Below are 15,101 nucleotides of genomic sequence, written 5' to 3'. Positions count from 1 at the left end.
TGGTGTCATTAGATTGGTCCAGTTGAGTTATTGATCCAATTGTGAACTCTGTGTTTATTTTGAAGTGTAATGCATATGAAAGGTCCAGTCTTTGATGTTCAGCAGTAGGTGCTTCAAGCCTTCCTAACTTTCGGCAAGCGAGGTTGTGGCATCTGCATGTCGAAGGCCGTTATCAAGTCTTCCCTCAATCCAAATGCCATGTTCTTCACAGCTATAGTACAACTTTTGGATTATTGACTCGCTATACAGACTGCATTAGTAAAGTTATTCAACCCCGACACATACTTTCCTGATTTTAAATCACTCGCTGTTTGCTCTGTGATAAGGTTCTGAGTGAAGACAATTAAGTGGTCTGGAATTCCAATTCTTGGAAATGTTATCCTTCCTTTGTTATGATTTACACAACCCAATGCCTTTAATCATCCATTAAACACAGATAAACATCTTTCTAGTATTCTGTTTTCAACCAAGGTCTACTCGACACCAGCAATGATATCCCCCATCCCACATCTTTAGAATCTGGCCTGGATTCCTGGAAATTCCCTGTTGATATGCTCCTGTTAACAATTTTGAACTGTCTTCAGCAAAACTTTACTTGCACATGATACTAAAGCCAATACCTTCTGTGCGCCTCGGGCTTTTTCCTTCAGTAACCCTGGCTCATGATCATGCTCATATGGTACCTCCTGGAATAGCTGAGCATCAACCAATTCCTTTTGGTACAGTGACTAGGTTTTCTTTCCATCTTCCATCTTGTTGCTTCTTGTGTTGTTCAAAATTTTGCTCATAAAGTTCTTCAATACTTCAGCTTAAAGTTTGAATTTTTTTCCTTCATCTCTTTTAGCTTGCGATGCACTGACTCTGCCCTTCCCTTTTGGTTTTCAAACCCCACGTCTTTACATACCTTATTAGTATGCTTCGTCCACTGAGTCACCCTTTCAAATCTTCTGGTCGGCTCTCTTCAGTCCTCCTTTCTCTATAGCAAAGCTACTCTACCGAGCAAGGTTCAGAGTCTCTTCTGACATTGCTTTTGGTATTTTCTGCCATTCTTGTCTTTTCAATGACTTTTGCTTTCTTCATGCGTTGACGTGCTTAATGTCTTCCCATAACTGGCCGGATCTTTGTCATTCGTGTTCAGTGCCTCAAATCTATTCTTGAGAAGGTCTCTAAATTCAGGTGGAGTATATTTAAGGCTGTAGTTTGACTCATGTGGACTTCTATTAATTTTCTTCATCTCAACTTGAAGACCAGTTGATGGTCTGTTCTACAGTGGACCCTGGTCTTGTTCGAACTGATGTTACGGAGCTTCTCCAACATCGGTCCCCACAAATATAGTTGGCTGGATTCTTCTGTACTTCATCTGGTGAGACCCATGTATATAGTTGTGGCTTATGTGGTTGAAAAAAGGTGTTTGCAATGAGTAAGCCATCGGTCTTTCCAAACTATCGTGTGATTTCCTGTGCCATTGCTATGATCAAGGCCATACCAACTTATCAATCCTTCTTCGTTTCCAACTGTGGCATTCCAATCATCAGTAGTTATCACTCCATCCTGCGTACATGATTGCTCAATTGCAGGCTGCACTCAAAATGCAACCGAGGAAGAGCTTTGTCTTCCAAACAGTCAACCGGAATGAGGTGGATGGAACACATTTTCAAGCCTTCTATCTGTTGATGTGGCAGAACCCAAAATAAGAGTTATCAGCTGAAAACATGGATGAATAAAATATATAATGTACAAAACAGGAGTCTAGGAAGGTAGACGTTGTCAAAAAGGAAGCGCAACATGTAAATATTGATACCCCAGGCATTAATGAGACAAAATTGACTGTTATTGGCCATTTGTCATTGGATTATCAGAGGCCAGGAAGGACAAATTCAGGGAGAATTGCATGGTATTCATCATCAAAAAGATGTCAAGATCATTCCTGAATTAGAGCATTATCAGTGATATTATAATGTCGATACACCTACAAAGAAAACTAGTTAATAGAATTATTCTTCAAATTTACCCATAACCACTAATGCTAAAAATGAAGAATTTGAAGATTTCTTCCAACTTCTGTAGCCTAGAAGTCAGCAGTTATAGTAAAATAATAATGGCAATAATAATAATGATGTAGTCCTTCAATTTTGCAAAGAGTCACCATTCCCCTCTGGGAAAACATTCTCTTTTCACTGTTTCCTGGTGGGGAAGCCCCAACCACACTCCCATCTGGGATCCACAGGCCAAGTGCAAACCTTTGTGAAATGGCTGTTCACATTCCAGAGGGCCAGCAATCAGACAGGCGAATTCTTTATGTCACCCGGACCTCTGGGGAAACCTCGTCTCCTGGACTTCCCATAGAACACATGTATCATCAGCTCTCCTCTCTCTTTTTAATGTTTGGCTGTGAATTGGGTGAAGGTTTGCAAAGTAGATCGGTTTTTCACTCAAAAATGACTAAAAATTGTGTGCCATCTCATTAATTGCAATCCCCACAACATCACATGCCCAACCCCACGTCCTCCCTGTTCCTGTTTCCATCCCCTGCTTTCCCAACCCTGCTGAACGCTGCCTTTCAGTAAGGACTGCACGTTTGTACCTCAAATGGCTGGTTACTCTGCCCTGGAATTAGTCTTCCCCTTAAAGACCTATCTATCATTTGGCTGTTTATTCCCAGACCTAGAGAGTAATTAAGAGCCAGAGTCTCAGGGTCTCATCAATTTCTATGTCTAGTCTTTTTCAGGATGTTGAGTTTTGGTTCACATTTTTTCTCCTACTTTATCTGGGACTTAGTGTAATCTCTTTCAGACCAGTTGGTTCTTCTTCTGTTAGAGATGGTAACAGGACTACTATTGTTAACACTGTGATTTAGTCTCCCTCGGAGCAGCTGGTGTTAGCAGCCCAACTCACAGCACCACCACGAGAGTCTCCAGTCAATGGCTTGGCTGCTAACCGAAAGCCTAGGAGTTTAAGTTCACCGAACTCAAGAAATCGCCAAAGAAAGGCCTTGCAAGCTACTTCGGAAAATGCAGCCCCTAAAAATTCCATGCGACACAGTTCTCCTATGACATAATGAAGTCGTCGTGAGTTGCAATTAACTTGACGACAACTGGTTTTAATTGGCATATCGGCATTTACGAAATGCTGTAAGTCTATGATTTCTTTCATTTGAATTGGTCTAATTATCACCTGTTTTCTACAAGGAGTAAATGAGGCTCTGAGAAGCTAAGTAACTTACAAGTTCTCACCACTTAGTGATGAAACCAGGATTCAGACCCAGGTCTCTAAATCTAGAGCCCTTACTTCCCCCCACCCCCACCCCACCCCGCCCCCAACCCCACCACCACCCCACTCTGCTCTGTGCCTTCCAAAATACCATTTAAGGCTTCCATAAGAAAGATAACGGACAACAAGGCTGCAAAACAGCCTTTTCCATCATCTCCACCAGGAGCCCTTGCTAGCATAGTGATTACAGGTTGGGCTGCTCACCGCAAGGTGTGCAGTTTAAATCCACCAGCCGCTCCTCGGGAGAAAGTTGAGGCTTTCTACTTTGGTAGAGTTATTTCCTATAGGGTCACTGTGAGTTGGAATTGACTTGACAGCAGTTCATTGAGTTGGCCAGAACCTTGCCAAGCAATGTTTACTTTCCATCCCGGAAATTACCTGTCATGGGCACCTAAGGCCTTATCCGTGTGAGCGCCTGGATCTGCAGCACCTGACCATCACTGCCCAGGCACCACCTGAACCAAGATTGGATACAGTGGACACACTTACCAGTATGCTTCCGGCTGTGCATCTGTAAGTGAGACAGCTTAAAATATCTCTTGTTGCAGCCGGGGTAAGCACACATGAAGGGGCGTTTCTCACTGGTCTCAGAGGCTGACCGGACAAGTGTTGGGGCTACTCCAGGCACACGTCTGACATCCTGTAAGGTGACAGAGTGAGAGGAAGGGAGGCTTTAAGTTAACTGTGAACATGAGCAGAGGACTCACATTGGACCTTAGAGAAGGTGAGTACCGAAATGCAGCCAAAGAAGGGGTGGGGGTTATGTGGCCTAAAACCATTCCCCTGCACGGCCCCGATGCTGACAGCAGACATACTCATAGATGCCCATCGTCTGGACAACAAATGCTTGTGACCGGAAGAGCTCCTAGTTGATCCTGTTTCGCAGCTTCTCCTTGAAGCGGTGAGGTCTGGAAGTCTCAAATTCCAGGTTCAGTTCTAGCCCACCCCACTGGGAGACATGAGCAAAAGATCTCAGGTGGAATCTGCCATGGATGGGTACATGTTCATTACTGGGAAAAGTGAAGGCTGTTGAAAGATCCCCAAACTGACGAGACCCTCGTGTGTAAAGGAGCCCTGATGATGTGGGCCTTCTGTCTGTGAAGCGGAAGAGGCCGATGGTGTCGGCAGAGCCATCCTTCTTAGCACAGACGCCAGAGAATGCTGTGGGACCCATCAGCCTCTCCACATGCTTCCCATGTCCCTCGAAGGACATTCTCTCCACCGCCTTGTACGGGGAAGTGTGGTCATGTGCGCTCTGCCAATCTTCCATGAAAAGGAAGCAAAGAAGCGAGCCCCTCGCCCCGCTCTCAGGACTAATGACCCACAAACCCAGAACCCAGGAAGTGCCTGCGGAGCCACTGCATCCTGCAGCTGTGTGACTCAAGCCACAGAGGGCGGCGGCACACACCAGAACAAGTCCTTACTTTGCGTTAAGAGCCAGAACCCCGCATCCGCGGAGCCAGTTCCCGGCCCGGTGGAATTCCACTCGATCCAGGCTAGGCTCTAGTTCCTATTGGACCCTTCCCTTCATCGTGAGGTTACATGATGCCCTGCAGTGACACAGGACCGCTCTCCATAGGTATTGCTCACGAGATGGTGGTACAGACTTTAAATGGTGAGCCAGCCGTGTTCGATTTGGTACCCTCTGGAAGCCAAGGAGAAGGTGGTGAGATGACGCGGCTCCAGGCTGGAGTTCACTGGCGGCGATGGTGGGGAGTCTGACCAGCTGAGCTCTCTCAGCGGGCAGGAGGGCAAAGGAAGCACTTTTCATTTCCTCTAGTTCGTCCTACAGGCAGTGCACGTGGCCACAGGATATAAAATCGAGCTGTTAATGTCAGTCAGAGTGTTGGTGGAGGACCGTGCTGGTATGTGAGGGGCGAGACTGGATGACTGGTTCTGAGCGAGCCTCCACGGGTTTCCGCATTTGTGTAACCCTGCCCTTTGTTTCCCACCATTGGGAGGCTTGGGATGAGGGAGCACGCTGTTCCAGCACCGGAGCCCGCTACTGGAGACATTAATCAGAGCATCTCCAGCTGCAGGCTGCACAAGTCCTGCGGGGGGTCTGGCCCACACACAACTCACTTCTGGGGTACTGACTATTCTGGTGAAAGCTTTGCAGCTGTGAGTCATGTGGCAGCCACTGAGTCACACAGAGAAGCCACACACACAAACCCAGATTCGGCCTCGGCTGAGTATCCTGAATCCTGTGACACTTTGACCTTACTTTATTCATTTTCCCTAGACCCCTCCTTAACAACGCTCACTGTTCGACACCTCTCAGGAAGCAGTAAAACAGGCTAGTTAAATGAAAGAGTTGTAGAGCCTGGCACACCTGCCTCTCGGCCCTCCCACTTACTAGCTGTGAAATTCTGGATGTCAGTCTCTTTATCTCTATGACCTGAGGATCGTTGTTCCCATCTCCTGCTCCTATTTCCTATGGAGGGGCCTGGGGGGCATAATGGTTTGGCTGCTAATTGCAAGGTTAGTAGTTTGAAACCACCAGTGGAGGCTCTGACGGGGAAAGACTAGTCTCTCTTCCCCCGTCACGATGGACCAGGTAGGGAAACTCACCAGGCTCTTTGAGTTGGAATTGATTTGATGGCAATGATTTAGGTTTTTGTTTTGTTTTGTTTATCTCATATGGGTGTACTGAGGATTACATTTTAAAAATCCATATATAGAACTTAACATCGTTCCTGGAGTAGGTAGGAAAACTATCCAAACACGAGTACCATCACCAACGTGTAGTAAGCTAGGATTTGCCTTTGCCCTTCTGTAATGCAGATCAAATCTTAGACGTCAAGTTCAATTAGCCAAAATGTGAGGGAGCTTCAAAGAGTTTACAGGAAAGTTTAATCAATGGAATTTTAATTAATGGAATTTTTTCTGTGAGCTCTTTGAAGGCCCCCTCACACCAGGGCTGTGATGCCCACCCTGGAGAAGGTGAACAGAGCAGGGAAGGAAGAAGGCGGACATTCTGCAGGAAGCAGCTTGGTCTTTGTCAGGAGGGGAGTGGTGACTTCATTGGCCACTGGGAGAGAAGGAAGCGTTTATCAGAACGGAAGAGGAGGGTCCGTGATGTCACCACGGAGTCCATAATTAGGAACAGGCTTGCCTGTGCCAAATGGCCATCAACCAGAAACGGAAGGCTGTTGAAAACCAAAGACGGCCAGCAGTCCTCTCGAGGCCGCAGCGTCCCGAGCTACTCACCTGAATGCCCCTGAAGACGCCGTGGGTGTGTATCCTGTACTGGGTTCCGCAGAGGATGGGCGCGGTGTGGTTCTCACTCTCGTACCCGGTGCCGCGGCTACAAACACAAGCAATTGAGAACAGGGCTCAGGCTGGCGTGGAGTCTCCATTTGGAAATGTTTACCTGCAGCTGCTCAGGAATGTTTGTCTAAACAACCAAGGACAACAATAGTTGCTTTTGCCTCCCTCCTCCCTCCACTGGGCGACTTCAGAAGCAGGGCTCTGTGCAGGGCAGCCGGGCTCAGGCCTGGGGTGGACGCATCAGGCAAGTCCTCTCTGGTCCTCAGGCTCTCTGGGCCGGTACCTCTCGCAGACAGGCAGGGAAGCATCCCAGGCAGAATTTCATCCCCAGCGAGTTGTTTCCCATCTGACCACTGCAACCAAATCTCAGGAATGAGCATGTCTCAAGCTTCACACTAAGTGCACGGGGATTTGTCACCCTGCATGACCCAGTCTTTACCAGACCACACCAGAAAAGCAATGACACTTACAAGAAGACCTGTCACATCCTCAGAAGTGGGGGCTTACATGCCTCAGCCCTGCTTAACCCACAGAAACAGTGCCATAGGTGGACCCTGAATCATCCTCTCATGTTAGCCCGACTCGTCCTCAGGTGGACAGCTTCCCGGTGAGAGCTGAAGGGGGCGGCATTTTACAGTGAACAACTGGGAAGGGGTGGGTGGTCTGATCTGGAAGCCTCCTCTCCGGCAGGTACGATGGCGGGGTCTGACGGCTGGCCAGGGTTTGATTTCCGAGTGCGGATTCTCACTGCTGGCAGCACTTGAGCCTCCCGTGTAGAAGAACCCTGGGCAGAGGTACAGAAGCACCTCGAGGGAGGGGGGCTGCTCCTCTGGTGGCAGTCCCACCAAGGGCGAAACACTGAGGTGCACTGCCTATCCAGAAATTCGACTCCTAGCCATACATCCGGAGGAGAAAGGCACACGTACCTGCACCTCTCACACACACACACACACACACACACACACACACACACACTGACCTGCAACCGCTCACAGCAGCATGCTCCATTCTAGCGAACGTAGGAACAGCCCAAACGCCCATCAACTGGTATGTGGGGAACCCCAATGTAGCATTATGTACAGTGGACTGCTCCTGAGCCGTGAAGAGGTAGTGAAGGCCAGATACAGGCTACGACACGTGAACATGAAGTGGAAGCAGGCAATGGCAACAGATCACACACCGCGTTATTCCATTTTGTTGACGTGTGTAGAATGGGCCAAACTAGAGAGTCAGAAAGCAGGATCCCGATTGAGCAGGGAAGCCGAAGCTGCAGGCAGGGAATCCCAGCATACTGCCTCAGGCAAATCTGCTACAAAAGACCGCTTGAAAATCTACAAAAGCCAAAGATCTCACTGGGAGAACTCGGGTGCCCCTGACCTAAACCGCAGCCTTTCAATGGCCTCCTGTGCATGTGGAAGCCGACAAAGAACAGGGAAGAATGAAGAACGAGTGCGTTTGAATGCTGGTGCTGGTGAAAAAGACCAAAACTATCGCGGGCGGGCTAACAGAAGGATGAACAAATCCATCCTGGAGTAAGCCCAGCCAGAATTTCTCAATGGTGACGACTGCATCTTGCTTACTTTGGCCACGTTATCGGGAGAGAACAATCCCCGGAAGAGGACATTGTGCTTGCTAAAGTAGAGGGTCGGTGAAAAAGAGGAAGAGACTCAGAGATGGATTGACATATGCTTTTAACAATGGTTCAAATAGCATGCCGATGGTGCAGCAGGGGGCTCAGACCAGCAACAGTTGTAAGGATGGCACACGACTGGTCACTGTTTCCATCCGTTACACACAGGGTTGCTATGAATAACTGGAGTCAACTCCACCGCTCCTATAACCACAGCAAAAGGACTGAGGGCTGGAGAGAACTGAGAAATGACAGCTAAAAGTGCACTATCAGTTGCACAACTCTCTGAATATAAATCTATCTATCTATATTTTAATCATTGAGCTGTACACTTTCGGCAAGTGAACTGTGAACTATACCACCGCCACCTGCCGTCAAGTTGATTCTGACCCACAGCCACCCTCCTGGGGAGGAGAGCTGCTCTAGTGTTTCTTCATGAGAGCAGGGAGCCTCCTCTTTCTCCCGCAAAGTGGCTGATGAGTTCAAAGCACCAGGGAGGCTCTTGTGAACTAGACAAAGGTGCTTAAACCAAGAATCCCTCTGGAGGGTGGAACTCATGCATTAACATTTTTAAAACCACCTGGTGGGATTGGCCCCAACTGGTTATTAGAAAAAAACACCTCCATCCCCTGTCCCAGCAGCCCTGGGGATGCCAGGAGTCCTGCAGCAGCGGAGCAGGCACTTGGCTACCTGGCCATAGTCATCTGATGGGATTAGGAGAAGGCCCAAGGCAGCCTCAAGTCTGACTGATCCCGAGGAGAGAATTCCCAGAAGGGAAGAATATGTGCTAGGATGAACTGAAATGCCCCGAATCCTGGAACCACAAGCAACTGTGAGACTTCACATTTCCATCTGATTCCAACTTTTCAGAGAGAATTTCTATTTTCTTTGCATGGAGTAATGATGGCAAACTCGGGTAGATGGATGGCAGTGTTTCCGTTTCTCCTCAATCTACTTACCCCCTGATCTCTACAACCTTCAAATGTCCACATTCTTGACATCTCTGCGGGGGAAATGTATCAAACAGACAAACCAAGGTGAAGCACGTGAAGGTAATTAAAGGAGAAATGGCAAACCCAGCTAGTATCTACCTTTCTGACCCCACGTATGTCTTTGCTAGCAAGAGGGCTGGGGCACCTTCTGGACAAATATATGAACACGAGGGAGTGGGCATTGGGATCTGCGGCCATCTGGCTGCAGGAAGTCGGCAGGACCAGAGTGGCCCAGCCAAATGTTTGGCCTCAGAAGCTGAGAAGAGATTCCGCCTTGAAGTCCAAATGAGACTTGCATATTTTCGAGGGCTGTGGGATATTTAGAAACACCAGAATAAAAGAAGTATAATTTTCTTTCAAGTTCTGCCTTCAAAAGGCAGGATTTAGGACCTCCTACCATGACAACTAGTCTGGGTTCGCGGAGGGTGAGGGGCAGAGTAAACAGACTTTCCTCGGGTTAAGTGTCCCCAGGAATAAAGCGCGGTCACACTCAAAAGGAATGACATGATCCTGAAGATCAGACGCAAACCAACCAGTCACATGACTTCCTGCTGACCTTGACACTGGACTCTTCTATCAAACTCACATGTCACTGCCTACTGGTGCTGGTGTCTCCACACGGAAGCCCCAAGTTACCAGAAATGTACCACTGCGTGGCTTGTCCAAAGCAGTGCATGCCGGCGAGTATTTACCGTGATAACTACTCTCTTTAGAGAAGCAAAGGAAAGCCAGTTGGTGGTCTTGGAACCAAAGACAAACCAAAGCCCAAAGGATCTAGAGTCCATCTGCTCCCACCCCCATCCTCCTCTTCTAGCAGGTGATGAAGGACTAGTTTTCTGGGCAGACAATTCCCTTTGTGGGCAGCAAGAGGGGGCTTTCTGCTCCCAGAGATTCAACATCTTGGAACCACCGGGAAAGCATGACTCTGAGAGACAGAATAAGTTCAATGGCAGTAAGTTTGGTTTTCGGGTGTTTTGGGGTTTTTTTAATTGGGAGGAATGGGGCCCTCCCTCTTGGTACCCTCTGAACTCAGGGAGTACAGTAAAATGTAGAGTCCATAAAAATGCCCCGCAATGGCCTCAGTCTAACTCCTTGTCCACATGACAACCCCCCAGGCATTTAAAGACTGAGCTACGGTTCCTAACAATTACACGTGAACTGGCGTCTTAGTCTTAATTCCTTTATACCTTCCAGATCATCCAGTTCTTGGTCTGTGCTGCTGTCAAGTTCCTCTCAACGGGAGGGCCGAGAATAGAATTCCATGTGCCCTGGAAGTGTGCTGGCCCCTACGGAGAGGCATTTAATACCTCTGTCAAGGTGTGGGTGGTAGGCGATGAGGCACAATCACAAAAGCCCTGAGCGATGGGGAAAGGACACAAATGCTTAAGACGGGAGAGAGTCCATGCCTCACCCCAAACTGTTTAAAAACCGTTCCAATGTTTTTAAATCCCCATGTCAGTCTAACACACACAATGCTGCCTAGGAGCACACATAGCGAGCACACCAGGCGACCACTCTAACTTCTGAGCACAGGAAGGGTCAACGTGACCTTCCTGCAGTCCAGTCAATTGTCCAGGCCTCATCCACACCCAGGCAGGCAGCTCCAGGCCTGAGCTGGAAGACACGGCCTTTTGAAACTAGAACACAAGATGATACATTTATCCTTCACATCTCTAAGCCAGTCCTCGCCAACCATTGGAAGATTCTTTAAGTCTGGATTGGTCATCCCCATTTCATGCCATCTCTTCATGAGAAAGGGACCCTCTCTGTGTTTTGTTTATAAAGAGAAAACGCTGCTGGCAGGACCCCATCTATTTATTATACTTACAATATTCATAAAACAACTCTCTCCGGCATTCCAGGTGTAATAGGAGTCTAGAAAGGCCTCCGTGGGACAACCTGAGGGAGCCATTAGAGAAAATCTAGGCACTCGGATGAGGGGACAGTCCAGTCCCGCATGGGCATACGCCACCAGCGTTACTGCCACCGAGTCAATTCTGACTCAGGGCCGCCCTATGACAGGGTACAACTGCCCCTTGTGGGGTTCCAAGACTGTCATTCTTCACGGGAGTAGAAAGCCTCGTCTTTCTTGGGTAAAAATACATGCAACGACTTACTGTCTCCTCCTAGTTGGACAAGGAGGAGGAGCGTGAAGGAACTCGGCCGCTACGCACAGCCAGGCACGTGGGCCAAGGCCGGCAGGCTGGACTGTCTTCTCGTAAATAACGGGGGCTTTATAGAAGGGTTTCAACTTGTTCTGTTTGTTTTCCTCTCTGTTGCCTAGTAAAACTTCTTTTTGGAAGATAAGATGCCTGACTCAGCTGAATGATGGGAAAGGGCACTTGACCACTAGTCAGCTAAGATAATCGGGGCAATCGCGGGGATTTTATAGCGCGTTGTAACGAGGGCAGCTCTAGATTGACAGCGTGGCTGCCCCGTGGCGATGACGGACGGCAGGCAGTGACTGTGAGGATGCTCAGGTGGCGTTTGGTTGCTTCTGTCTTACAGAGGCCTACTAGGCGCCGGTACTGACTTGAGGGCAAAACCAGCCATGGTGCCAGCGTGTGGATCTGGCGCAGGCAGCTTCAGAGATGGGAGAGGAGGCTCGTGGCTGTGGGATTGTCCCCCCTTCCTGCACAGAACACCGCACTAGACCCCACAATGGCTTGACAAACATTCTTTGGCACAGATCCATATAGTATTGGCATGTACCCTGTTCCCTATCTTGTTCACAGGGACATCAAGAATGACTACTAAGTATCTTTCTGACACAGACACTGTACTAGCAATCTTCCTGATCCACCAGACTCGTATTTCTACCACAAAAGGAAATGGATTGGGGGACACGCCTTTCTCAGGGTGAACACGCCTTGGTTGCGAAGATTCCTATTGTCTTTCCCGTGTGTCCAATTCTTTGAAGATCAAGTGTACCAGTTACCAAACCTCGGAAAGCTTTACAAAACCCATGCCCATTGAGTCAATTCCGACTCAGAGGGACCTTCTAGTACAGAGTAGAACTGCCCCCAACGACCGGGCCCCCCACGACTGGCTTTCATCTTTACAGAAGCAGAATTTGCCACAACTTTCTCCCAAGAAATGGATCTTGTGAGGTGCCAGTAGGTTGGTTCTGACTGGTACCAACCCTGTGTACAACACCACAAAACACTGCCGGCCCTGGGCCATCCTCACTAATCACCAGAAGAGGTACCTACTGGTCGCTTCCCTGGAGCCTGGTGATAACAGAAGTTATCACTTTCATCCTCAGCACAGCCCAGAAGTCATAAGGTAGATAACTTTTAGGAAACTACTGAATCTCCCTGGTCTCATGAAAATCATAGCTCCTCCCACCCCTACCTCCCACTGTTAAAGAATCAAATGAGATCAGATTAAGTCAGGCATAATGGCTGGTATGCACTCACGAACGGTTACCTCTGGCTTCTGCAGCATTCTGGAAGAGGCACAGAGGGAAGACAGCTGCGTGAAGAAGAGGCAGATCCTGCTCTGCCCAGGATGGCTGGCTGCCCCTCACACTGAAGGGGAGGCATGGGGCAGACTCTACCTCGGGGCCCTCAGAAGGAATCAACATGACTGACTCCTTGATTTGGACTTCTTCTAGCACCTGACCTATGAGATGATCTATTTTCTTAAAGCCCACCCACTTAAAAAAAAACAAAACAACACCACCCACTATAGTACTTTGTTGCTTAAAAAAAAATAAAAGGCCACAAAACGGACTGGTCTTGCGCTGGGCCTGGTAGCAATACAGGAGCCAGTCTAGAATTGCACAGGGTTCCCAAGACTATAATCTTCATGGAAACAGAGCAGCTGGGGGTGAGGGGGGGGGAGCTCCAACCGTTGACTTTGGGGTTCACAGCAGAGCGTTTAACTACGGTGCCACCAGGGCCACTTTTTGTTACTACAACCCTAGGCCATTTGTCTACAGACCTCAGGAGATGAGGGATTTGCTCCAAGGGACAGAGCTGAGGTTCTCAGTCCAGCTCCTTGCTGCTCTGCTTCCCCGCAAATCCTGGCCGTCCCGGTGCTGACAGTGAACTTCCCGCAGCACAGCATCCCAGTGCTTCCCAGCGTTTCTCTCCAGGGGCATGAATGAAATCAGGAATGTTGAAGGTTTTAAAAGATGTAGTTGGGCAGGAGGGGTGAAGATAAGAGAGCGGATGAGTACGGAGGCCCAAGTGTAAAACATTCCCTCTTCAGCATACTTTTGCTTCTGCTTTGAGGCACGGTATGTATCTTGGTACGAACAGAGCCCAAAGCCAACGGATGGAAATGGCTTGGTTCCATGTGGCAGACAAAGCCACACAGAGCACAAAAGAATAATAGTAATTGACCTCATAGGAAAATGAACTAGCAGCAGTTATCAGCAGGGTCATGCACCTCACGAATCTTCATTGCTGGCAAGGGCACGTATCCTACGCTCTCCTCAGCAGCCTAAACCTGTACACAAATGTGCCCTGAGATCGGTGACTTTTCCTAGACAGCTTTAAAAGGCATACACAGGTGTCCTCAGAAGGTCTGCAGGAGGAGAAAAATGTCCCTCCTGTAATCCCAGTGATGGGCCTTCTTCATCCTAAGGACTTGGACAGTTGAGGATTGGCCCAGAAGGGAAAATAAACAACTTTTGAAGGGCAGCCTCTTCAGAAATAATTAATTTTGATATTCCACAGGCACAAAAAGATTAATAAAATGGAATTGAGTTTTTACAGATGAGGAAAACCAGAGCTTCCCTGAAGTCCCTTATCAACAGAAGAGGTAAAAACAAATAAACAGGGCCTTTTGAAGGCAATTAGCATTTAATATGAATATTCAAAGAAAGGAAAGCTTGGTCTGTGATTTCTCTCTCCCACCTCTCGTTATTGGCCAGGTGGATGTGCCCCAGTTCCCCGCTGTCATCTTGTCTCCTTCAGAGTTAATCAGGTTGAAGGGAAGCACCTGGAGAGACTTCAGCCCCTTGTGCATCCAGAAAATGGAATTTACCCACCAGCCCCTCCTTCCTGTCTCTCCTGCTTAAGGACCCAATTCCTCGTGGCACTGCAAGCACACTTTGCTGGAAGCTTTGAGCAGCACCACCCTTGTGATGGGTTTGCGCCCCTTTCTGAAAGGAAAGGTGGCCAACCGTGTTGAGAAACTGTGTTTCCCTAAAGTTTAAACACAAGGTGTAAGGCTGGACACAGCACTTTGTGGGACATGCCTTGAAGAAAAACAAAAAATAGGAACCCAAATTGAAGTAAACCTCTAGGTTTACCTACTTGTTTACAGAAAATCCAGGAGACCGAGAATCAAAGTCAAAAGACTGTTCAGAGGAAGGAAGCTATTTGCTGAATCCAGAATGTGGGTCATTCCACCAGATAACAGGCTTGCTTTCTCCCACCAATCAAGTAGGAATAACAACAACCGTCATCGTTGAGTGGAGTCTGACTCATGGTCACCCCCAAGTACGTGAGCACGGGACTGTGCTCCCTGGGGTTTCCAACAGCTGGTGTCTGAGAAGCCGATTGCTAGCCTTTCTACCTGGGTGCCTCGGGGTGGCCTCACACCGCCCCACTTTCGGGTGGCAGCCAAGAACATGAAGCACTGCACCACCTCAGGACGCCAACACATCAGTTACGTGAGAAAACGACACACAGGGGAGGGGAACTGTGAATGGCATTTAAGGGAAGGCAGCCACCAGCTGCAGCACACACACACAATAAACATCTGCCCAGATGCTCTGTGGAAGTTATCATCACAGCGCCACACACAAGGATGAGTCAGAGGTAATGCACTTGAACTCATCAGCCACAGAAGACTTAGAGCCAACACAGGAACCTCCTCTGGGAAACCTCAGTGGTCCCCCGAATGCGGAGGGCGAGAGATCCACTGATGAGAACCAGTTTACCGATAACCAGAGGCCCTTCCAAACACTCCTTTATATCCGCGGG

At 48.5% G+C, this 15,101-nt stretch overlaps 1 protein-coding gene across 1 annotated transcript in view; it reads right to left on the bottom strand.

The window, feature by feature from the left end:
* The window catches only part of WT1 (WT1 transcription factor), a 40,612-nt gene that overhangs the window by 7,669 nt on the left and 17,842 nt on the right, over positions 1-15,101 (bottom strand). Inside the window, exons 3-4 of the mRNA XM_045291153.1 lie at positions 6,481-6,577; positions 3,760-3,910 (exon numbers count right to left, since the gene is read on the bottom strand). Coding sequence (XP_045147088.1) covers positions 3,760-3,910; positions 6,481-6,577 — 248 coding nt within the window. The remainder of the gene's footprint in view (positions 1-3,759; positions 3,911-6,480; positions 6,578-15,101) is intronic.

This window comes from Echinops telfairi, unplaced genomic scaffold, assembly GCF_000313985.2.
Source record: "Echinops telfairi isolate 266 unplaced genomic scaffold, ASM31398v2 ScPeMD7_60;HRSCAF=208, whole genome shotgun sequence".
In the NCBI taxonomy this organism is placed as follows: domain Eukaryota; kingdom Metazoa; phylum Chordata; class Mammalia; order Afrosoricida; family Tenrecidae; genus Echinops; species Echinops telfairi.
This window is presented reverse-complemented; position numbering and strand designations above follow the sequence as displayed.